This window comes from Otolemur garnettii, unplaced genomic scaffold (genome assembly GCF_000181295.1).
Source record: "Otolemur garnettii isolate 467f Iridium unplaced genomic scaffold, OtoGar3 scaffold00006, whole genome shotgun sequence".
NCBI classification, from domain to species: Eukaryota; Metazoa; Chordata; class Mammalia; order Primates; family Galagidae; genus Otolemur; species Otolemur garnettii.
Genome location: NW_003852401.1, coordinates 43529956 through 43555936, shown reverse-complemented (window position 1 = coordinate 43555936; position 25981 = coordinate 43529956). Strand labels below are relative to the sequence as shown.

General features: G+C 37.7%; 1 protein-coding gene across 2 annotated transcripts in view; it reads right to left on the bottom strand.

Moving 5' to 3' along the window:
• NAA35 (N(alpha)-acetyltransferase 35, NatC auxiliary subunit) overlaps window positions 1–25981 on the bottom strand; it is a 101432-nt gene that overhangs the window by 22610 nt on the left and 52841 nt on the right. For both annotated transcript variants that reach the window (XM_003782990.3, XM_023508328.1), the window contains exons 12-14: window positions 17147–17325; window positions 9829–9888; window positions 6210–6316 (exon numbers count right to left, since the gene is read on the bottom strand). In XM_003782990.3, the coding sequence (XP_003783038.1) occupies window positions 6210–6316; window positions 9829–9888; window positions 17147–17325 (346 nt within the window). The remainder of the gene's footprint in view (window positions 1–6209; window positions 6317–9828; window positions 9889–17146; window positions 17326–25981) is intronic.

Here is a 25981-nt window from a genome sequence, read left to right as displayed (position 1 = left end):
AAGAGTCTGAGGTTGCTGGGAGCTGTGATGCTATGGAACTCTACCCAGGGCGACAGCTTGAGACTCTGTCTCAAAAAAAAAAAAAAAAAAAGAAAAGAAAAATCACTTCTGGTTGAAACCTGAGCATAGATAAAGCTAAATTATGAGCAAAGTGTTTAATCTACAATGTCTCATTCTTAAAGAAATAACTATTTTAAAGGAAGATATAAAAGTTACAATGAAAACTCTAACAAAAACATGTATAGCCCTAACAATTACTGAGTATTTACAAAATTTCAAAAATCCTAAAGTTGCTTCCAATAGGAAAATGCAAAGATTATCATTAACATAATGATCAAGCTTACTATGAGCAATGAATGTTGCTATTAAACTTTTAGAGATTCTAGCAAAGCAATGAGCCAGAATGAAATAATTTGTGTAAATATTAAAAAATAAAAGACAAAATTATCTTCTGAGGAAAGAGATTCCACCCATAACAGAAAATAACAAAGCAGCTACAAAAGCCAAAACAAAAGAAGAAGAATCCCTAAAAACTACCAAGGAATGAATACATTTACCAAGAAATGTACAGACTTATAACAGTGAAGGACTTAAAATAATACTATCTCCTTTAGAGAAGTTAAGAGCATAAAAATGAGAACTCTTAACGTTAATTTTTTTTCCAATTAGAATTCCAGACTTTCAAAAAGAGTCACAAAATTGTCTTAACATTAATGTAGAAGAATAATTTCTAGGGAAGAGCAAAGAAAGTCCTTAAAAAGAATAGTGTAGGAGGACATGTCTTAACAGATACTAAAACTAAAGAGAAAGAACCACAGTAATAAAAAAAAAATTATTATGGAACTAAATTCCCAATACATATGGGATCTTTTTTTTTTTTTTTTTTTTGAGAGGGAGCCTCAAGCTGTCCCCCTGGGTAGAGTGCCATGGCTTCACTGCTCACAGCAACCTCCAACTCCTGGGCTCAAGCGAGTCTCCTGCCTCAGCCTCCCAAGTAGCTGGGACTACAGGCGTCTGCCACAACGCCTGGCCATTTTTTGGTTGCAGCCATCATTGTTGTTTGGCGGGCCCGGGCTGGGGATTCGAACCCGCCACCTTAGGTGTATGTGGCTGGTGCCTTAGCCGCTTGAGCCACAGGCGCCGAGCCTACATATGGGATTTCTAAGTAAAGAAAGATGTTATTTTAATCCATAGGAAAATGAATCATTCATATTTCACCCAAAGAGATGTCTATCTAGCATAAAATAAAGTGGAATATCTTCAAGCTATTTTCTGGAAAAATATTTTAGAAGGATTAAGTTCTAATAAAGTTCTAAAAATCTTTGAAAGAAGGTTTAAGGGACAAAATGTACAATCTATGGGTTGGGGAGAATAATTTACTTCAAAAAAAAAAAGTAGATAAAAGCTATCAGAAAGCAAAAATTTTGACTTGGGAAACAAATACTAGGAAAAAAATATCTGTAATACCTATAATGTACAAGGAGCTCTTATAAATTTTATAGAAAAAGCATACCATTTAATAAAAGTCAAGGTACAAAGTATATAAATAAGCAATTTATAAAAAATTATAAATATCCAATAAATATACTAACTAGGGGTGAAATTAACATGAATTATCATTTATCTCTCAACACGAGAGAAAATGAAAATGGATTATTAACACCTACTGCTGGTCAGGATGTATGGAGAGAGTACCTTGTACACTGTTGGTGGAAATATAAACTGTCATGATCAGTTTAGAACTGGCAGCATCTGTTAAAATTAAAACTACACAGATGGCCAGGTATAGTGGCTTATGCCTGCAATCTTAGCACTTTAGGAGGCTGAGGCAGGTGGATCACCAGAGCTCAGGAGTTTGAGACCATTCTGTGCAAGAGCGAGACCCTGTTTCTACTAAAAATAGAAAAATGAGCTGGGCAGTGTGGTGGGTGCCTATAGTCTCAGCTACTTGGGAAGCTGAGGCAAGAGGATCCCTTGAGCCCAAGAGTTTGAGGTTGCTGTGAGCTATGATGCCATGGCACACTACCCATGTTGACAGAGTGAGACTGTTTAGAAAAACACAAAAAAATACTACCCAGTAACACCCTCCTTAGAATACATTCATACAGGATGAGTATCCCTAATTGAAAATCCAAAATTTGAAATGCTCCAAAAGCTGAAATTTTTTTGAGTGCCAACATGAGATAGTGACACCTTTGCTTTCTGGTGGTTCAATGTACACAAACTGTTTCATGCACAGAATTGTTATAAATATTGTATGAAATTACTTCTTACTTTGTGTTTAAGATGCCTATGAAACATAAATGAATTTCATGGTTAGATATAGGTCCCATCGCCAAGATATCTCATTATGTATATGCAAATATTCCAAATCTAAATCTGAAACACTTCTGGTCCAAAGCATTTTGGATAAGCGATACTTTATTTATGCAATACTTGGCAGCCATCAGTTAGATCTACCATCAGGTAATTTGAGACAGAAAGCCATCATGTGTCTTTGAGTGAAAAAAGATAAACAATTTTAAAATGAAAATACATTTTTTAAATTAACAAGATTTAAAAAGCAAGCCACAAAAAGTAATTTAAAAGTTTATGATAAGCTGGGTGCATGTATGCCTGTAGTCCTAGTTACAGGGATACTGAAGTATGAGGATCACTTGAGCCCAGAATTCAAATCCAGCCTGGGCAATGCAGTGAGACTCTAGTCTTAAAAGCACACAAAAAAGCAATAGCAAAAAAAGTCTGATGAATGTGATTCCAGTTATATACATGCATATCTTTATACACAAAAATATCTTAAGTGGTCATAAGATGTAGTTATCTCAAAGGTAAGATTTCATGTAATTTGTTTTTCCATCTCTCACATATTTTTCTGTATTGGTCAAAAAAATTTTTTTTTAGTATTGGTTGAAATTTTAAATGTGATCATATATTACTTATGTCATCAACCTTTTTATAAAAAAAGGCCAAAAGGAGTTTAATCCTTCATCACCTGTAACCTGTACCTGTACAAATGAACCAGCCTATTTTGCTTCCATTATCACTCCTTTGCACTACGTTTGCTTCCTATAAGAAAATACACACCCAACTGTGCCAACTCTCTCCTAAAAGACTTACGTAGTTCCTCACTGACCACAAAATAAAGACCAAACCTTACCAAAGCATTCAAGATTCTACCCAGGTCTCATCTTAAACTATCTTACTACCAAACTCCCATTTGTTTGTTTATTCACTCAACAAATATTTACTAGTGCTTACTATGTGCAAGATATTATTCCAGCATCTATAATATATATCAGTCAAAACATTTAGCTGTTGCTATATAAAACAGCCAAAACTACCTGCCCTGACCTTGTGGAGTTTATATTCTGTTTGAGGGGTAAGGAGAGTAGAAGACTGAAAATAAACGTAAGGAAGAAAATCATACCTATACAAGAAGATAATTGTTTTAGAAGAGAAAAATGGAGTGTTGGTGGGAGTGGGGATTGCAATTTTTAAACAGGGTGGTCAGGTGTCTCTTACCAAGGTTAACACTGAAAAGACTGGAAAGTGGTGAGGAAGTCAGCCCTGGAGATGTTTGGAGAAAATGCCCCCTATTCTCCACACCCTGTGTAAAGACTAGGGTGAGAGAGAGCCAGTATGTTCCCTAGAATAGCAAGGAGGCCACTATGACTGGGGCAAAGGAGCTGAGGGAGAGAGCAGGAATCGATGAGGTGAGAGAGGTGACAGGACAGGCATCTAAACCAGAACATAACTGGGCCTTAATAGACTCAATCATAAAGACCTTGGCATTTATTGCAAATGAAATAAGGAATGTAACCAACTCTGGCAAAGCCTGGTTACTTACATCCTCCCAACTTTGGTCCTTACCTGACAGGCATATGTACTAATTTCTCAAGCTCTTTGTCCGTGATAAGGACAACTCTTAAGTATAACCTACACTGTTCAGAGCTCCCTGCAGGACTGAGTAGAAGTAACTTTTTCCAGAGTGCACCTTAGCATGGCTCTCTTTCTTTACATATCCTGCTTGCCAGACAACCCCACTGGTTTTTCCTGAGAAGACTTTCCAAATTATATTTATATAAATCTTGGCTTCAGGGTCTGCTTACAACCCAAGACAGGAAGCAACCACGGGAGTTTTACATGAGATGTGGCATGACTTATTTTCAACAAATTGTTGGTAAGAACCCTGAACTACTAACTGCTCTCAAAATACATTTCAAACTCCCATGTCTTCACAGATGCTGGTTTCTTTGCCAAAAAATATTAACTTCTTTCTTCCTTTCCCACTGGAAAAGCCCAACTCATTTCTCGAAACATTCAACTCAAATTAGGATTCTTTCTGCATTTAATACTTTTTAGGGCAGCATGTTTCCCGGGCAGTGCCTCTACCAGAGCACAGTTTAAGGATCAATTACCTTCATTTTTTTTCTAGACTGATCATTCAGAAGCCAAAGTGGCTGACACAGTGCTTTGCACAAAGGGTTCAGGACAAGAACTGATTTCTGATAACTCCCACTTTCTCACATTGAACCTAATGCCAACTTCACAAAAACCTTAATTCTAATCTAAACAATGTGGCAGAGATCAATTAATTTTAACATGATCAAGTTATTTTTATATGGAGACTTAATTTTATTTCTAAAGAGTCAGAGTCTCACTTTATTGCCCTCAGTAGAGTGCTATGGGGTCATAGCTGATAGCAACCTTCAACTCCTGGGCTTAGGTAATTCTCTTGCCTCAGCCTCCCGAGTAGCTGGGACTATAGGCGCCTGCCACAAGGCCTGGCTATTTTTTTTGTTTTTGTTGCAATTTGGCCAGAGCTGAGTTTGAACCCACTAGCCTCAGTATATGGGTCCAGTGCCCAACCCACTGAGCCACAGGTGCTGCCCCGGAGACTTGATTTTAATCAATGTGGGCACCCACCCCAGGGACAGGGTCTGTTAAGACCTGTGGACCTGGTGGGGGTTGACTGAAGAAATGTAAAGTTAGAAACCACGAGAAACAAAGAGAAAAGACACACAGAACAGAATTTTCAAAGGTGGGGAGCACAGGGGACCACTGCCCATTTATGGGGTTTCAGAGAGTGGCCCTAAGTGTTTGTTTCACTTAGCTTTTATTGAAGGTTATTTGCTAATAAGCCCAAAGGGTAAGCTAAGGAAGGGAACAAAGACATGAGCAGTTTCTCTGAGCAAGCATATTAGCTCTTATTGTTTCTATAATTATTAACTTTTTTTTTTTGAGGTAGAGCCTCAAACTGTCCCCTTGGGTAGAGTGCTGTGGCATCACACTTCACAGCAACCTCCAACTGTGGGGCTCAAGTGATTCTCCTGCCTTCGCCTCCCAAGTAGCTGTGACTACAGGCGCCTGCCACAACGGCCAGCTATTTTTTGGTTGCAGCCGTCATTGCTGTTTGGCTTGGCGGGCCTAGGCTGGATTCAAACCCACCAGCTCAGGTGTATGTGGCTGGTGCCTTAGCTGCTTGAGCCACAGGTGCCGCACCTATAATCATTAACTTTTAAGGGTCTGAGCAGTCTTGAGAAATCTGGAACCTGAGCCTTGTGTGGGGGCAGCCTCCCGTCTGCGGTCACATACAGATTCCTAAGGGGGTGTTAACCCGGCTAGTTCACTGTGGATTAAGACACCACTGGTCCTCTGAAGAATCAGTGGGAAAGAGGAATTTTCCTCTCCTCACCACTGCAGAGGCCCCTTCCTCTGTGATAAGGGATTTAAGTCCTCTTACTCATATTTTAGGGCTGTTCCTTGATCTCTGCCTTGGCCAAATACAAATCTCCATAATGGGTATTTGTTTTGGTTGTTGACTGGGCAGGGGATGGCCTAGTTATACGTTTCTTGCTAAAGCTTGCACATAGCATCTTCTGTGGCCATTGTTACTTCAGAGTGTTCACAGACCCAGTAGGGATGATTGCAAGCTGTATCCCTCATAGGTCAGGCTTCAAGGAAACTGCTCAGATAACAAATTTAGCAGTGGTTGGTTTAAAGGTAAACTAGCTGACTTTTCTTTGTTCTACCTTGCTCAGCTTATTATTTTATTTTCCCCTTTTTCTGGGAGTGTTTTCCCTTGCCAAGAATGGAGTATTTGGTTCCCATTCTGCCTGCAAATCATTTTTAGGCTTTGATTCTAAAGGACTATAGAGAAGGTGAACTTTTAAAGGAACACACACTGTAAGATGTCTTCTAATACTCACTTGGGGGAAAGCACCGGAGGACTGACAAAAGACCGAAGTGCATCTTTCACCATGTCTTGCATGAGATGAGTTCCAAAGACTTTTTTGTTATCCACCAGGAAAGTGGTCTTAAAACAAATATCATATATTAGTAATGCTGTCACAAAGATTTGTCATTATTGTAACATGAGTATACTTCTTATAAATAGTACAGATAATATGATTAGCACCACGCCATAAACATTCACTCATGTGATCCCTTTGTAATCAAGCCTTCTCCCACTCCAAATCCCTGACAATTATTATCTACTGGATTATCCAACTCTATCATTTTACTGTTTCTTAAATATCATTAAAATGAAATCATACAGCCTTTGAGCCTAGCTTCTTTCACCCAGTATAATGCAGTTGAGATTCATCTCTTTTTGTTTGTGAGCCACCAAGGACATGTACCACACTATGTTTATCCTTTCACCAGTTCAAGACACTTGGGTTGTCTCAGTTTTGGTGATAATCAGGAAAATAACACCTCTAAACCTCTAAACACACAGAGGTTTCTAGAAGAATGTTGGATTTCACTTCCCCTAGGCCATCAATCAACTAGGAAGAAGTATGATGTTTAATTTTATAAAAATCTGTCAGAGTGTCTTAACCAAATCACATTCCCATCATAAATAAATCTTCATCAACATCTAGCATTGCCAGATTTCTTTTTTAAAATAAAAAAGATATTCTGGGCTCGGTGCCTGTGGCTCAAGCGGCTAAGGCGCCAGCCACGTACACCTAAGGTGGCGGGTTCGAATCCAGCCCGGGCCACCAAACAACAATAATGGCTGCAACCAAAAAATAGCCGGGCATTGTGGCGGGCGCCTGTGGTCCCAGCTACTTGGGAGGCTGAGGCAGGAAACTCGCTTGAGCCCAGGAGTTGGAGGTTGCTGTGAGCAGTGAAGCCATGGCACTCTACCCAGGGGGATAGCTTGAGGCTCTGTCTCAAAAAAAAAGATATTCTGAAAGGTGGACAGTAGTTCATTGTGATTTAATTTGCATTTCCCCAATATTAACTGTGTTGAATACCCTTTCATATTGAATTTCAAGTCTTTTGTCCATTTATAAAATTGGGTTATATGTTTTCTTATTAAGTTTATATTATTCTTTATGTGTTTTAGATGTAAGTTCTTTATCAGACATATGATTAGCAAATATTTTCTCCCACTGTGAGAAAATACAATTTCTTCATTTTCTATACAGTTTATTTTTCCCAGAATAAGTTTTAGATGTACCAAGTTGTTTTTATTGTTTTTTTTTTTTTAATAAACTGTGCTTTTGATGTTAACCCTAAGAACTCTCTGCAGTCCCTAAGATTACAAAGATTTTCTCCTAGCCTTTCTTCTAAGTTTTTTATTTTTCCATTTTATATTCAGGTTTATTCTGAGTCAATTTTTTTCATAAGCCTGTCCAACTGTTCTTATAGCATTTGTTATTTCTTCACTCATTTACTTGTGATTCTATTAAAAATTGACTATATTATTGATCAGTCACTTGGCCACACTGGTCAATTAAGAAAGGACCAATTAATTTTTTTGTTGTTATATTTAGACATTTATACTCTACTGCTAATATATTTGACATGTGGACAAATATTTTTTTTTAAAAAAGAATTTTTCTGGATTTTCCCCTCAGTTCTACTGATTCATGTAGCCCTCATTTTGCCAATCATACCTGTGTTAGTTCTCCAACTTTATTCCTTCCCCCTCCACCCCAAATTGTTTTAGCTGTACTCCTTTGACTTTCCATATAATTTTTTTTTTTAGACTTTACCTCCTTCATGTTTACATAAATTTTAGAATCAGATTATTGACAGCGAGAAAAAGTCTAGCTGTGATTTTAACTAAGACTCCTGCAAATCTGTAGATGAATTTGTGGAAAACTAACATCTTAAAAATTATCAATTCTTCCAGTCTACGAACAAGGTATATCTCTCTATTTATTTAGATCTTCTTTGGTTTCTTTCCTCAGTACTTCACAGTTTTTCAGCATATGATCTCCCGTTGTTCATTAACAATATAATTGCTTTTAGTATATTGACCTCATCTCCTATGATCTCGTGAAACTAACACATTAGTTCTAGGAATTTTGTTTATTCTTTGGCATTCTACATAAAATCATGGCATTTGTAAATACACAATATTATTTCTTCCTTTGTAATGTGCATGGCTTATATTTCTCCTTTCCTGTCTTGTTGTGATGGCCAAAATTTCTAATATTGAGTAAAAATGGAGTAATGGGCTCGGTGCCTATGGCTCAAGTGGCTAAGGTGGCGGGTTCAAATCCAGCCCAGGCCACCAAACAACAATGATGGCTACAACCAAAAAATAGCTGGGCATTGTGGCGGGTGCCTGCGGTCCCAGCTACTTGGGAGGCTGAGGCAGGAGACTCACTTGAGCCTAGGAGTTGGAGGTTGCTGTGAGCTGTGATGCCACCGCACTCTACCCAGGGAGACAGCTTGAGGCTCTGTCTCAAAAAAACAAACAAAAAAAATGGAGTAATGAAAGCAGACATCCTTGCTTTCTTCCCAATCTTGGGAGGAAAATATTTAGTCTTTCAGCATTAAATATAATGTTAGCTATAGGATTTTTATGAAGTTCTCTTATACTCCAAGTTTTACTGAGAGTTTTTAATCATTAATGGATGCTGTATTTTGTCAAATGCTTTACCTGAATCGATTGAGACTTCAGATTGTAAATGGAATTACACTGACTAATTTTCAAATGTTGAAAGGGTCTTTCATTCTTGGGATAAACTCCACTTGGTCATGGTATATTATTTTTTATATATTGTTAAATTTGATTTGCTAATACCTTATTGAAGATTTTTATGATTCTGTTCATAAGGAACATCAGTCTGTAGTTTTATGTTGAGATGTCAGTTTGATTTTGGTATATGTAGTGATATTGCCCCTTCCATTCTTGGTATTAATCACTTGTATCTTCTCTCTTTTTCTTATTCTGTCTTGCTAGAGGTTCAATCTTATGAATATTTTCAAAAAAACAAGCTTTTGGTTGCAATGATTTTTCTCTACTGTTTTTCTGTTGAGTACTTTACTAATCTCTGCTCTTATCTTCATTACTCCTTCTTCTTGCTTTGATTTGCTCTTCTTTTTCTGGTTTCTTAAGGTGGTAGCTTAAACTACTAATTTCAGACTTTCTTTAAAATAAACAACTAATACTATAAATGTCCCTCTAAGCATTCTTTTAGTTGTATCTCACAGATTTTGATATATGTTCCTTTTTACTCAGTTCAAAATATTTTTTGATTTCCCTCAAGACTTTTTATTGTTGACCCATAGTTACTTAGAAGTATGCTGCTTAATTTCCAAATAGAGATTTCCCTAGATGTCTTTCTTTAACAGATTGCTAGTTTAATTCTAAGACAGAAAGACACTTCATATGATTTCAGTTATTTTAAACCAAAATATGATTTTGATGAATGTGTAATACTCAAAGTCAATACTTTAATTAAAATATAACACTAACTATGGAAAACTGTTAAAAATCATCTACCTTTTATTCTATCAATAAAAACAATGTTGATACACATATAATTTAATATTTAAAGTATTTTGATACTAAATAAAACTTACTTGTAACAGAGATCTTGAAAGAACACATGGTGATTGTTCACTAAATTCACAGAAAAAATCCTAAGGATACATAGAGAAAAAGCCATGTCATTAATAGAGTAAATAAAAGCTTGAAAACGTTTACATATAGAGTATGATTTTTACTACAACTCCTGGAAATAATATACTACCAGAGTTAAAATATAACAAATAGTTAAAAGTCATTTTTACAGAAAGTGTTTTAATTGTTGTTAAAGATAGGTATCTGGGCTTGGAAATATCTATTGTATTGCTATACGCTGATAGAGAATAAGGGATACAAAACTTATTACTCCTCTTCTGCTAAGAGAGACAGTGTTGCCCAGATGACTATCCCTGTGGAAAACATCCCTATAGGAGCAGCACATTTTTCCACTGAGTCCTCACCTGCAGCCTAAGGATCTTTCTGAGCATGGTGCTCATCAATAACTCAGAGCTGGTGTTCAAGGCGAACCTATCCAGCACCCCAATTCCATCCAAGAAAGGCTACTGGTGGACTTTGGGACATTCCTGGTCTCTTTATTACGAAACATCCCAAAATGAGAGAAGAGATGGGAAGTGGGAGGGAAGAAGCAGAGGGATGCCGAGTAGAAGGAAGTGGGGGAGGGAAGATATTCATATAAATCTCACTTATTTTTTAAAAAATGGTTTTCTTTTTCTCCTTGAACTTTTGTTACTCTTTTTGGTTATCATCTCATGACTCTTCATTATTTTGAACAGTCTAGTTTCAAATTCTCTCCTTTTTCAGAGGAAATGAATCTGTGCTTTTCGGTTGTCTTTATTGATATGTCTTTATCATTCATTCTAGTTCTTTTATTGGCTTCTCTTCATCATGTTATGGACATCCTATGTCTCTGATCCCCAAGTTTAAGCATGTGTTTAAACTAATAAACTGACTAATTTCTCTGGCCTCTTTACTCTTTTTCACAATTAACTTTTGTACCTTGCTCACACTCTCCAAGTGAATACTTTCTACCAGTGAAATTACCTCCCACTCCACATCACAAAGAAAATTATTCCATCCAACAGGAAATCCCTCAACTTCATTCAAACTGTACTCACTTCTGCACCCAGATCTTTTCTTTGCCTTCTTTAACAGTGAAAGCCTTCCACCTGTACTACAGATTCCAACTTTTTCAGGAAGAAAATTAAAATTAAAATTTTCTCTACTGGATCATTCCCATTTAATCAAAGTTTCTCCTCTCTCCCTTTTTTTAGACAAGTTCTGGTTTTGTCACCTGGGCTAGAATGCAGTGGCATCATCACTGCTCACTACAACCTCAAACTCTTGGGCTCAAACAATTCTCCTGCCTCACCCTCCCCAGCAGCTGTGGCTATAGGCATGTGACACTATACTCAGCGAATTTTTCTAATTTTTTAGTAGAGATGGGGTCTAGTCCTAAACTCCTGGCCTTAATAGATTCTCCTGCCTTGGCCTCCGAAAGTGCTAGAGTTACATACATCCAATCCTTTTTTAAACTGAATGCCTCTATCTCTGACGTTTTCTTTTGTGTATGTGAGACTGTGTAAGTGAATATACATTTTTAAACATAACAACATTTATAAACATTTCCCCATGTATTTTTCTCTAACATGCTTTTTGGTGGCTTTAAGATACAGATTCTACACATAATGGACAGTGCAGCCATTAGGCATTTCAACTGTTTCTAGTTTCTGAAGATTACCATGATACAACAAACTCAGGTTTAGTACATCTTTGCATACATTTCATACTATTGTATGCTAATCTCTACAAGGAGAACTGCTGTGTCAGAGTATTCACAATCTAACACTTTTGAGATACAGCCACAGGAGTTAGGAAGATAACTGTTCCCCTTTATCAACATTAAGTATCACCTTAATTTTCAACCAAGTTGTTATAATTTGCATTTCTTTAATTACTACTAAGGTTATATATTTTTCATGTTTATTTCTTTCTAAATGTGTGGGAGTTGATGGTTTATATTCTTTCCAATTTTCCATTGGTATACTTTTCTTTGTCTTATATGTACATACACTATAATTTGGCACTTTATCCTTCTAGTAACAAGTTTCCTGTGCAATCTGCAAGACTAAATGGTTCTTACCCTATGTTAACTTTTAAGCTTTTCCTCTGTCTTGGCCTCTTGCCACACTCCCTTTGCCTAGCCTCCAAACCCCTACTACTATCAATTCTTGTCTCAAGTCTTCAAAAACCAGATTGTTCTCTTACTATGCCCTCTTCACATCTAGTACCAGCAGTCCAGGCTTGGCTCCTCCAGTTCCCTTCTAATAGTATGCCATGATGCAGTCACCCCCTGACAAGGCAAGCCCTAATCTTCTGCCAGAATATTTAGGACCAAAAAGACCCTATTTGGGCCTGAGGAAAGTATTAAGGGTTACTCTGCTGCTGAAGGATGTCTCTGGTGATAAAAGTAGGAGTGCAGAGGACAAGAGAAGATGCGATGATGGCTGGAAACTGAATCTATAATAGTTATGGATTCATAGCCACTATGCTTTAGTGTGAGTAAAGATAAAAATTAATTATTGGGGTAAGCCAGAGTATGGCAGAGGCCAACTCTGTTACTGCTTATCAATATTAGAGACTAAAGAAAAGATTTTATTTGATCATTCTATACTTACTAGCCAAGCTCTGGCTCAAGGTACTCCTCCCCTTTCATCCGCATTATTCTACTAGCTTACTAATACAAGAAAGACTTTCATTTGCATCAGTTCAGTTCTATGCTCAAGAATATACAATGGCTCTAGAATCTAATCACTACTAAACAGCATTTGGTTCTTGTGATTTTTGTTCAACCTTAATGACGCATACCTACTCATCCAACTTCTTAATTTGTAACTCAACACACAGGCACTGCTCCACTTAGAATGCTCTTCTTACTGGCCTGGTAGTTTATAATTACTGCTCATACTCCAGAAAAGTCCTTTCTCCTACTTTTTCATTATCAAAATCCCATCAAAATCCTACTCATTCCTCAAGACTCAGATCAATTTCAACCCTTGTGTTGTACTTTCTTATACTAATTCACATTAATCTTTCCCTTTACTAAAATCTTGTTGTAGGTGCTGACAACTTAGATGTTAATTTCATCTAACAGAGGTAAGATGGAAAAATGGAACTTTTTATACTTTTTTGAAGTATCATTCCCAATTACACACCTACATGTTGTTTTCTATGTCCCTTGTAAATCTTTTTCTTTTTTTTTTTTTGAGACAGAGCCTCTAGCTGTCCCCCTGGGTAGAGTGTCATGGCATCACAGCTCACAGCAACCTCCAACTCCTGGGCTCAAGCGAGTCTCCTGCCTCCGCCTCCCAAGTAGCTGGGACCACAGGCGCCCACCACAACACCTGGCTATTTTTTGGTTGCAGCCATCATTATTGTTTGGCGAGCCCGGGCTGGATTAGAACCCACCACCTTAGGTGTATTTGGCTGGCGCCTTAGCCACTTGAGCCACAGGCGCCGAGCCCTGTAAATCTTAAAGATATAACAATCACACCCTTTTATATATGGATCTTCTTATAAATTATTACTCTGATCCACATTTTGTAAATCTCAAAGTTGGGCATTTTGGTACCTGTGAAAATTGTATTAATGATAATCCCAAAGATATATCGAAAATAGCAAACGCTTGTTATTATTATTTTGTTTATTAATTACTTAGAGATAAGGTCTTGCTCTGTCACTCATGCTGCAGTTTAGGGGTGCGATCATGGTTCACTATAACCTCCAACTCCTAGATTCAAGCAAACCACCTTTCTCATCCTTCCAAGTAGCTAGAAGTGGTGCATACCACCACACTTGACTAATTTTCAAATTCCCAGAGTAAAGCAATCCTCTGGCCATGGCCTCCCAAAGTGCTCAGATTACAAGTGCGAACTACCATACCCAGGCAGTTTAACACAGGATTAAGAGTTTTATTGAGTGATAAGAGCAGTGGATTAAGCAGCAGTGACTAATAACAGAAGGGATCACAGAACAACAGGATCCGGAACAGTTATGAATATAGGTAAGATTCAGAGAAATAATCAGGAACCAACAGTAAAAAACTGAGTCAGAGTGTAGAGTAAAAGCAAAATGAAGGAATGGGATATAGAGTCAAAGAGCCAAATGTTTATTTATATGGACAGGTAGAAGATCAGTCACAAAGTTCAGTAATTCATTTAAAACTGAAAACCTACTATATACCATAAAGAACAGACTAAATATACCAGCTCCAAGAAAATTCTGATGCAAAAGGACTGATTAATATTAACAGCTTTGGGTGTACTCTGGGTTAGCAGAGGGCTAAAAATAGGGAAAAGAAGTAAAGTCAGAAAGATGGAAATATTTAACTGGTAGTAGGTGGGCAAGACTCTAACAACTCTTTCTTGTTCCCTCTTTCTTTGGCCTGCAATGCTTGATAAATAAAAGAAACAACAAAAAGCCCTATTCCTTTAATATTCTCAAAACTTATATGAATGTATATTAAAGAAATAACAACATGGTACCTGAATGGAACTACTGCTTAGTCTTCATACACACAAGGCTAAAGTACTGATGTGGGTCACAGGCAGAATGTGTCTGCCAGAAGTCTGTGATTCTGCCCGTTCAAAGTCTGCCATAACTAAGCCCCACTTGTTAATCCTCAATTAGCTCTTATGAAGCTAAAAATCAGAAAAAAGGGGCAGTGCCTGTGGCTCAAGGAGTAGGGTGCTAGCCCCATATACCAGAGGTAGTGGGTTCAAACCCCAGCCCTGGCCAAAAACTACAAAAAAAAAAAAAAAAAGAGAGTAAAAATCAGGAAAAAAGCCCATTCAGACATCAATTCAATAAAGTTCTTTAATAAGAAATCCTGCAACTTGCTGAGAATTTTCCAAAGGATCACTGACAATGTGTCATCTACCTGGTAGATGTGGTTCTACCCTGGTAAGAACCAAAGTGAGACTTCTGAGGTGCCTAGAATGGACCATGGTCTCCTTAGAGACCTTGTTCAAAGTCACCGACATAATGACAGACAACTTAAGTCTTCAATATCAGAAGCCTATCATGACCCAAGTTAACCCTGTTGTTTGTTTTATTTTTTTAAAAAAAGTTCATTTGTCTACTAAGAATAAAACTGATAAAATAAGGATATACATTAAGAATGTATAACCTGGCTCGGCGCCTGTGGCTCAAGCGGCTAAGGCGCCAGCCACATACACCTAAGGTGGCGGGTTCAAATCCCCAGCCTAGGCCCGCCAAACAACAATGATGGCTGCAACCAAAAAATGGCCAGGCGCTGTGGCAGGCGCCTGTAGTCTCAGCTACTTGGGAGGCTGAGGCAGGAGACTCGCTTGAGCCCAGGAGTTGGAGGTTGCTGTGAGCGTGATGCCATGGCACTCTACCCAGGGGGATAGCTTGAGGCTCTGTCTCAAAAAAAAAAAAAAAGAATGTATAACCTTATGGGAGATAAAAGAATGAAATAGGTGAACAGGTTGTTTACATTTGAAAGGACTTTACAATTAATCAGGGGAAAATTAACATCCACCTGATAATAAACTGTGATTAGAAAGAGATGTGGCAAAAAAGAATAAGAAAATTTCTGCAGTAGTAGTCTGATGTTTAAAAAAAGGGCCAGCACTGATAATCCTAGCACTCTGGGAGGCCGAGGCAGGATGATCCCTTGAGCTCAAGAGTTTGAGCCCAGTGAGACAGTCTTTACTAAAAGTAGAAAAATTAGCAAGGCATCATGGTGGCCACAATGTAGTCCCAGCTACTAGGGAGGGTAACACAGAAGGATTGCCAGAATCCAGAAGTTTCAGGTTGCTGTGAGCTAGGCTGATGCCACTGTACTCTAGCCTGGGCAAGATTGAGACTCTGCCTCAAAAGCAAAACAAACAAACAAAAATCCCCTATTTTCTAATTCCTAGTATGTCAGTATGGTCATTTAAGTGGTTACAAGTTCTCTGAACCTTACCCTGTTTAGCTGTAAAATAACAGACTTATGTCTACAATTTTTCCTATTGTTATGATTCTGTGATTCTTATGACAGAATAAGAGCAAATTACTAAAAAGAAAGCAACAAAAGAGAAAATAATGAAGCACATAACCAGCACAAGTTTCAATAAGAAACAAAGACTTAAGCTGGGCTTTCATGACAAAGAATTAACGGAAGGGAAGAAAAAGGTTACTATAAGAAAGAGCATAAACAAAAGCACAAATCTTTACCTGCCATCAACTGAAGCTAAATGCTAGAAATATAAACTTGATATTTTATAATCTCAAGGTACACAAGTACAGTGACAACCTACAACCCAAAAGGAAAACTTCACAGAGGAAATGACACAGGGCAAGCAGTTATATACTTTAGCATGAAACACACACTCAACAGTAACAACAGGCAAACACTTACCTATGCACAGTTATATAATACACTTCAGTATACTTATTTCCTATTACTTTGCATATTATCTACCTTCCTTCTAACCTCATATATGTCACTATAACCTTACCAATTAAAAAGCTTGATCCCTGAGTATTTTAGTATTCACAAAATAACCCTTTTTAATATTTTAATCCATAAAAAAGATTAACCCAAAATGTGGCAGTTTAAAAATGTGCATGCTCTTTCACCTAGCAAATTCTTTTTTTTTTTTTAGAAATTTATCTTCAGGAGAAAAAAATACATGATGTAAGAATTTAGCTACAAATGTGTTCATTTTAGTGTTGTTTGTAACACTGAAACACTGAAAATGACCTAAATATAATTTAATATGAATAAACTGAAAAAACTTGTAAAATATGCTTACAATGGAATATCACCAAGCCATTACTGTCAAAACATGTACTTGTTGACATGGAAGATGCCCATCACACAGAGATTAGTCAAAAAGCAGGTTACCAAATATCACGATACTATTTTTATATGTAAAAATACATACATACTTACACTTATACCCATAAACACATTTATATAAAAGGTTTCGAAAACAGAATCCAGAGTTCAACTCCATTCTTAAAAACTGAGTAAATCATCTTCTCTCTCTAAACTTTATCTTCTTAATCTCTAAAACATGATTCTATAAAATCCTTGAGGATTATATATATATATAGATATGAATATACCACTTCATCTTCTAGCTATCAAAAAACAGGTGGCAAGCAGTATTATCATTAACAGGTAATCTATTAGGAAAGAATAACCTTGCGACAGTGTGCAAAAAGTGATCAACTATTTTGTTTTTAAAGATATCTCATAAATATGTAAAATTATACATATTATGTATCAATTAAAAAGAAGACAAGCCAAAATTATAGTCCAGAATAGAGACTTGTACTTACCAGGATACAATGTAAATTTGTTAAATTCACAACCTCACAGACAGTTTTTATTCTATCTATTAATCTGGCAAAATAGTTGACCATTTCTTCCCTTTTAATTATTTTTGCATATCGAGGGAAAGTGGGTGGAAGTAGCCTCTGGTTAACAAGGGGCTCAAAACCCATCATAATTGGATGATCTAAAAAGAAAAAGAAGGTAAGATTTTTTCAATCTTTCTCTGAATTTTAAATCACAAATGCTATTAATATAAAAAGAAAAATGCAAGATTCAAAAGTCTTTCCAATTCTTTTTTTTTTTCCTGAGAGAATCTCAAGCTGTTACCCTGGGTAGAATGCCATTGTGTCACAGCTCACAGCAACCTCAAACTCTTGGGCTTAAGCAATTCTCTTGCCTCAGGCTCCCAAGTAGCTGGGACTACAGGTGCCCGCCACAATGTCTGGCTATTTTTTGGTTGTAGTTGTCATTGCTGTTTAGCAGGCCCAGGCTGGATTCAAACCTGCCAGCTCCAGTTTATGTGGCTAGAGCCCTAGCCGCTTGAGCTAGCTATAGGTGCCCGGGCCAGCCTTTTCAATTCTAATGATAAAACCCTCTAAATAGATTTTATAACCAATATAACCATATGTACACATTTTTAGAAAATCAAATAAGCAGATTTAGTAACCTAAAATTATACTTCCTGCCTACAGGGTAGTGGTAGTAGTGACAGAGTTTTCTATCTCAAAATGAACTTCAAAACAAGAATGAGATAAAATAAGGTCAATATATTATAATTCTCTCTCTCAAAAAAAAAGGAGAATGTTTATGCCAACTATGAATTGTGAAGAACAGTAAAATGGAAACATTTCTCTTCCCCTTAATTACTGAACAGTAGAATCAATTTAGATTTAGCTATATAATAATCTAGACAAGGACAGCAGCACAGCCATCAATGAGTCTGGAATATATTTGGTTCAGAAATGTGATTACAGAAACCTAGGATGCTTTAAAGAAAATACTACAAGAGACCTAAGAGTGAGTTCCTCTTTCCCATTCTGTCTACTGATGTCACTTTTCACAATCATGCAAGCTCCAAACCAAGTCTTTCTCAACTAAAAATCTAAAATGAAGTATATCCCTGAAATGAGATGTGATTAAGAACTTTGGATTCAAAGTTCTCCTGCGGGGCTACAAAAAGGCTACAACCTAAAGAAAAAAATTGTTTCAGATGTCAATGAAAGATAAAATCAAAGCTGAACAAGAGTCACTATTAAGAATGAGAATAACAATCAAATTATAAAAATGTCCCAGAGATATACATCACAATTTCTTTAGGACTATGTAAATAAAGATATATCCTCAGGGTTCTTGGCCTTCTTTCTCTTCTCCTTACTAAATCCTTCCTAAGTAAGAGGTTTAAGTTACTTATTTTAATGTAAATTCCAATTTAATTCAATTCCTGCCCATTCTGTAGGAAAAACCCACTTTTGTTTCCATTTGCAATTTATTTCAACATTACTTCATATAAATCTGTACTGCTTATATTTTTTCATTTAAACAGTTATAACATCAAATAAATTTAATAAAATCTTCAATATTCTTATAGCTATATGAGAGTCATGGGTTTATCTTTACTGAAAATCATCTTTTAACAGTCCCTATTCCCTAAGTATTGTAAAGCATAAGCAAGCACACTGATTCACAAATATCACACTCTGTATGCTTCTTTACCTTTTTTTTTTTTTTTTTTTTTGAGACGGAGCCTCAAGCTATCCCCCTGGGTAGTGTGCCATGGCATCACAGCTCACAGCAACCTCCAACTCCTGGGCTCAAGTGAGTCTCCTGCCTCAGCCTCCCAAGTAGCTGGGACTACAGGCGCCCGCCACAACGCCTGGCCATTTTTTGGTTGCAGCCATCATTGTTGTTTGGCGGGCCCGGGCTGGGGATTCGAACCCGCCACCTTAGGTGTATGTGGCTGGCGCCTTAGCCACTTGAGCCACAGGCGCCAAGCCTGCTTCTTTACTTTTACACAAACTATTCATCTACCTATAAAACCTACCCTATATTCTTAGCCTAGTAGACTTAACATGGCTTGAATGCTCTCTTCTTCACAGTCCTCTAGTAGTATTTTCTACATACACTACTACACTGTGTGGGGCTGTGTCACTTGCCCCTCTATCTGAACTCTTTTGAAAGCAAGAATTGGCTTCATTTAGAACATAAAAGTAGCCATGCCAATGCTCTAAGAAGTTTCTTCACCATACCAAGGTGAATGCCTTTTGGGCTTTAATAATAAACACCCAGAATCTAGATGCTCACTGTATATTACCCTTATTTCCTCTCAAAATACTCTAAGTGCATATGAAATTATTATCTATAAGTATTTTTGTTTTTAATATATACATTTTAGGCCTTAAGTCACAAGGAGAAAATCAAATGGATAACAGCTATTCATGAAACTCTATAAGGAAAAGAAGTAAATATTAATTGGAAACAAATATGTTCTATACATTTATTTTTATTTATTTATTTATTTATTTATTGAGAAAGAGTCTCACTTTGTCACCCTTAGTAGAGTGCTATGGCGTCATAGCTCATAGCAACCTCAAACTCTCTGGTTCAAGCAATTCTCTTGCCTCAGCCTCCCAAGTAACTGGGACTACAGGAGCCCACCACAATGCCCAGCTATTTTTAGAGATGGGGTCTCTCTCTGGCTGAGGCTAGTCTCAAACCTGTGAGCTCAGGCAATCCACCTGCCTTGGCCTCCCAGAGTGCTAGGATTACAGCTGTGAGCGACTATACCCAGCCTATATTCGTTTTTATAGAAATTGAATAGGGCCCAGCAATGAGGCTCTTATCTATAATCCTAGCACTCTGGGAGGCCAAGGCAGAAGAATCACTTGAGCTCAGGAGTTTGAGACCAGTGTAAGCGAAAATGAGATTCCACTTTCACTAAAAATAGAAAAAATGAGCTGGGTGTTGTGGTGGGTGTCTGTAGTCCCAGCTACTCAAGAGGCTGAGGCAGGAGGATTGCTCAGCCCAAAAATTTAAGGTTGCTATTAAGCTAGGCTGACACCATAACACCCTAGCCTGGAGCAAGAGAGTGAGACACTGTCTCAAAGAAAAAAAAGTGCAATATAAAATATTAATGTGTGAAACTAATTCAGCTGTCCTGCACACTGCAGAGTGTTTATCACTATTTCTGACCTCTTCTTACTAAGTGTCTGCGGCATCCTTTATTGTGAAAACTCTTATTGTAAAAATCAAATATGCATCCAGACATTGCCAAATATCCCTGACAGGCCCCAGTTGAGAAACACTGGTCTAGACAAATACAATAAGCAATTATAACTCAGTGAGTAACAAAAACACTTAATCCTTGGGAAAATTAGAGGAAAGACTTTCTAGAATAAGTATAGTCTAAGGAAAGACCTGAATGATGAGAAGTTAGTCATTCAACAGACAAAATACTCTTCAGGACAAAGTTTCCGAGCACATTAAAAGTCTAGAAGATAAAGAATATGGCTTTCTTTTTTTTTTTTTTCCTTAGGAAACTACAATTTTCCGAGACCCAGCTTCTCCAAACTTAGTGAATAAGAACAGACACACACAAATAAACTGCAAACAAAGTTCTTATGTATAAATTAAGAAGTAATCTGTATGCTCCTCTAAATTCTCTATATATATTTAAAAATTTTCCCCACATCATTCTGGACTGTCCATATGGCTGTTAATTACTACTTTTATTAATAAATCTCAGCTATTGTTTAATCTCAGGCATAGGACTTAGTAACCATTCTATACAAGACATCTTATGTTGCTTGACTAGAAAACAGAGTAAGTACCAAGATACAATAAAAGATCAAAGTCATTATTCAGGAAATAAACTAAAGTTGAGCAGGAGAGGGTCTAAAATGTAACCAACAGTTTGCATTTGGTTTCAAGGCAAAAGAAACTATGAAAAGTGAAAAGAAGCATTATCAGACCCAATGCCTTCCAGAAGAAACTACTCTAACACTGTCCCATTTTACTTCATATTGCTGGCACACTATCTCAGACTGTCCTATATTAAAATACCTTGAATAGGCTCTGATGCCCCTTACTAAGCTCAGAAAGGAATATAATCTGTATCACTTCCTACCTAGCATATGCTCAATTAACTTTTCTTGAATTGAACTGGATACAAATTAAACAAGATAATTTCTAGGTTTCTTTCTGCTACTGTAAGTCTGTAGGCATATAGAAATTAGCTTGGCTCTCCTGTTAAAATACTTCATATATAAAATGCTAAAAATCACTTGGTATAAGAATGCTAAATTACTATTTTCCCCTCACACTTGTACTCTCTTAGAAATAAAAGTATATAAACACTATTTCCAAAACATTACACACACTGGTCTAAAGCATATGAGTTACTAAAATTTGTTAGATCACTGGTCTTCATAACTATAGCAGAAAAGTATTAACAGCACAAGGTCATTGGATAGAGGTTTTCTTTTTGATATACAGTAGCTGTACATATCTTTATCTCAAAACATTTATCCTTTCTTTGTTTTGAGAACATGCCAATTCTGCTCTTCCAGCTATTTTGAAACATGACAATTTATAGTTAACTATAATCTCCCTAGTATACTACCAAATAATGGAACTTACTCCTCCTAACTATATTTTGGTACCCATTAACCAACTTTTCCCCATCCTTCTCTCCCCTCAGCATAAAAGATAGATTTATAGTAACATTGTGCTCTGGTTTTACTGAGCAAAGTAAGTTATTCTAAAAGTAAATTAGATGTGAAAATTAAAGATAAGAAAATGCATTAGTCAGAAGAGATGGGCATTATGTAATATTTATTCAATACACCTCTCATAAATTAAAAACTCAATTTATAGTTAGGTTTACTAAAATAATGGGTTTTGGCTGTCCTGAAGTTAGAAGGAATTTGGAAAAACAATAAAGAAGTTACTGCACTGTTTAGGTATGTTAATTCTGTACTTCTTGGCTATTTGATTTTCTTTTATAAAAAGTTGTAATATTAAAAAGAAAAGTTGGCTCGGCGCCTATAGCTCAACTGGCTAAGGCGCCAGCCACGTACACCTAAGGTGGCGAGTTCGAATCCCCAGCCCGGACCCGCCGAACAACAATGACGGCTGCAACCAAAAAATAGCCAGGCGTTGTGGTGGGCGCCTGTAGTCCCAGCTAGTTGGGAGGCGGAGGCAGGAGACTCGCTTGAGCCCAGGAGTTGGAGGTTGCTGTGAGCTGTAATGCCACGGCACTCTACCCAGGGGGACAGCTTGAGGCTCTGTCTCAAAAAACAAAAAACAAACAAAAAAGAAAAGTTGTAATATTATGCTAAATAAAATGAGCAAGATGTAAAAGAACAAATTATGATTCTACTCAGATGAGTTATGTAGAATAGTGAAATTCAAAGAGACAAAGTATTAACAGAATAGTGGCTATGAGGAGGAGTGAATGGAGAGCCACTCTTCAAAGGGTACAAAATTTCAGTTGAGAAGATGAAAAGTTCTGAAGATGAATGGTGGTGGTAATGGTGAATAAGTGGTATACTTTAAATAGTAAAAATGGTGTTACATCATATACATTTTATCATAATAAAAAATGTTATAAAAGAGTATTAAACCACAATCATAAGCCTCAATATTCTACCCTACTGACTGGTCAGATATAAGTCTACATATTTTGACATTTTGAGTGTACTATTTTTGAACAGGTAATACTTGGAAATGAATTTAAAAGTTTCAAATACAACAAAAGGGTATACTCCTGCCTATTTGTGGTCTCCAGTTTATGTTCTGAGAACTAAGCACTACTCTAAGTTTTCTTCTTTGTGTGTTAATACCCTTTTTCTAATTTTACTGAGGTATAATGGTCATACAATATGATGCAAACATCAAATGCACAGCTCAATGTTTTGAAAAAATACGTACAACCATATAAGCACCACAATCCACATAAATAACATTTCTACCATCCCAAAACGTTTCTTGTGCCTTTTGCCAGTCAATCACTTCCATACTCTGCAACCTTGGAACTTGTCTCTATAGATTAGTCTTTCTTACTTTTAAACAAAAATTCACATGTTCATACTCTTCCATATCTGAATTCTTTTGCTCAACATGTTTCCAAGATTTATCCATTATGTTGCATGATGTATCAATACTTCACTCCTTTCAATCGCTGATAAATACTGATCAACCATAATTTGTCCATTCACAAACAAACAAAACAATGTTTTGCTTTAAGGTGAACGTTTTTCTTCTGAAACCATCTCAAAACTTTATAGTAGATCTGCAAGTGCAGTCAATACCAAATCACTGCTATTATATTCAATGTTAATCCTGCAAAAAACATACTCTTATGTAATCACAACCATCAGAATTAGGAAACTGACCATTTACCACCATCTAATTCTTAGACCTTATTCAAGTTCTGCAAATTGTTCAAATCCTATAATAGGTGTGCTGTCGTATCCTATTTTGGTTGGATTTTCCTGATAGCTATTGATGTTGCACACAGTTTCATGTATTTATTGATCATTTGCCTATCTTATTTGGAAAAATGTCTATTCATATCCCTTGCCCAATTTTTCAATTTTTTTTACTGAAGTATTAAGATTTATGTCTATGTTTTAAGAGTTTTACAGTTTTAGTTCTTACATTTAGTCTATTTTGAGTTGATTTTTATATATGATGTGTAGTGGAGAGGTGGGGAGTATCTAATTCTTTTACATGTGTATACCCAGCTGTCCCAGTGCCATTTGTTAAAGAGACTGTTTTTTTCCCTACTGAACTGTCTAACCACTCCTGTCAAATAGCAATTGAGCATAAAAATGAGAGTTTGTGATTAAGAGTAAAAGCCGGAGCCAAGATGGCGAACTGCAGCCACCTTTTTACAGAAGCTCCTGTCCAGAAGGAGGCTGAAAGGACAGAAGTTTAGCAAGGGAGCTGATGGTTTGAAGCGGAGCCAAGAGAGAAGGTTGAAGAGTGCACTTCAACCTTCCTGAGACGAGCTGCGACCCCAAAAATACAATCAAAAGGTACAAAATCCACCACCAAGCAGACGGAAGTCCCCTCCCCCACAAAAAGGGCTCGCAGTTTACTCCATGCAAACAAGCGAGCAGAGTTCAAACATCCTCCCACTCTATCCTACGGGAGAGACCCCCTAAAAACTGGACCTCCTACCCCTGCTGGCATGCCACGGCACCCTCCTGCCAGGCATAAAACTGTAAAACTGTATAAAACTGTATATATTCCCCACCTGCAACACTGAACTCTGAGGATTCCCCTCCTCCCTACCCTGAGGTCTGGAGGTTTGTTACCTATGGAGTCCAGATACTTGGGCATCTCCTTGAGAGAAGTGGAGGGGGAAAGGGCTGGTGCTGCTCTGTGCTGACTGTGGCACAGGAGTGAGGAGAAGAAAGTTGGCTCAGAGGAAGCCATACAGCAACAGTGGCATCCTGAGCTGCGAATTGACGCCATTCCAGATATGCAAGCTCCATCTCTCTGGGCAACTAAAGGTTCCGGACAGCAGCCATAGGCGGAAGGGACTTGGTAACTTTTGTAAGTAAAGAGACCATTAGTACCAGCCCTCAGGGGAATATTGCTAAGACAAAGGCAGCTGGTGGACAGAGGCTGGAATTGACACCTGAGTGTTAACTCTAATTGCTTGCTGCCCAGAGCTGAGTTCCTCATCAAAGTTAGCAGCCTCTGACTTGCAGAGGAAGCGAGGGGATGGAATTGAGAGAACTTTCACAGCCTAATTTAAACACACAAAGCCCCCTGCCGGACTCAGATTTCTGGTCATAAACCCCGGGAACAGTTGCCTGCTGGAGTTAATAGGGTCACAGACCTGGGAGACTACGAGTGACTGGATGCAAGGTCGGGAAGGGGGTATTAACCTTCCCAGACTAACCCATCTGCTGGGTGGGTCCCTTTGCCCTCACGGAGCACTGGAGCAAGTTATATCTGAGCTGCGAGCAGACCCCTCTTATCTAGCTGCCAGAGACATTTGAACTCTTCCACCTGAAACTGGTACTGACTGGGACAACTAATTTGGACTCCTTAAACTGGGCAGACCACCCAGGGACTATTCAAAGGGGCACCCTGGGTGTATGGTTGAGGGAAGGTTTGATTTTCCTTGCCCAATTATTGTTTGTGGGAGGTGGGGCAACTTAATTGCTGGTATTTCTCTATAGCAGAGACTTCAACCAAGAGTAACTCAATCACTAGGGTAGGACAGAGACCAGCTGAAAATAAGACAGAGCCACTTAGCCCCACCACAACAAGCAGGTCCCCAGTCTCTCAGGCCATAACACCATATGGGTCCTTGACAAACCTCAAGGGGAAAAGCCAAACGGGGTAAAATAATCATGGGGCAGAATCAGCAGAAAAGCTCTGGTAATATGAATAACCAGAGTAGCTCAACCTCCCCCCTGAAGAAAGGATGTGGCTGGTAATATGAATAACCAGAGTAGGTCAACCTCCCCAAAGAAAGGGTGTGGCAGATGAAACTGACAATCCCCTATATAAATAGATGTCTGAGATGTCAGAAATTGAATTCAGAAATTGGATTACAAATAAGATTAATAGAATAGAGGCAAATATAAAACTAGAAATTCAAGGAGCATTCCAAAATTTTACTCAAGAATTCAATGAATTGGCTCGGCGCCTATAGCTCAACTGGCTGAAGCACCAGCCACGTGCACCTAAGGTGGCGGGTTTGAGTCCCCAGCCCGGACCCGCCAAACAACAATGATGACTGCAATGCAACCAAAAAATAGCCGGGCGTTGTGGCGGGCGCCTGTGGTCCCAGCCGCTTGGGAGGCAGAGGCAGGAGACTC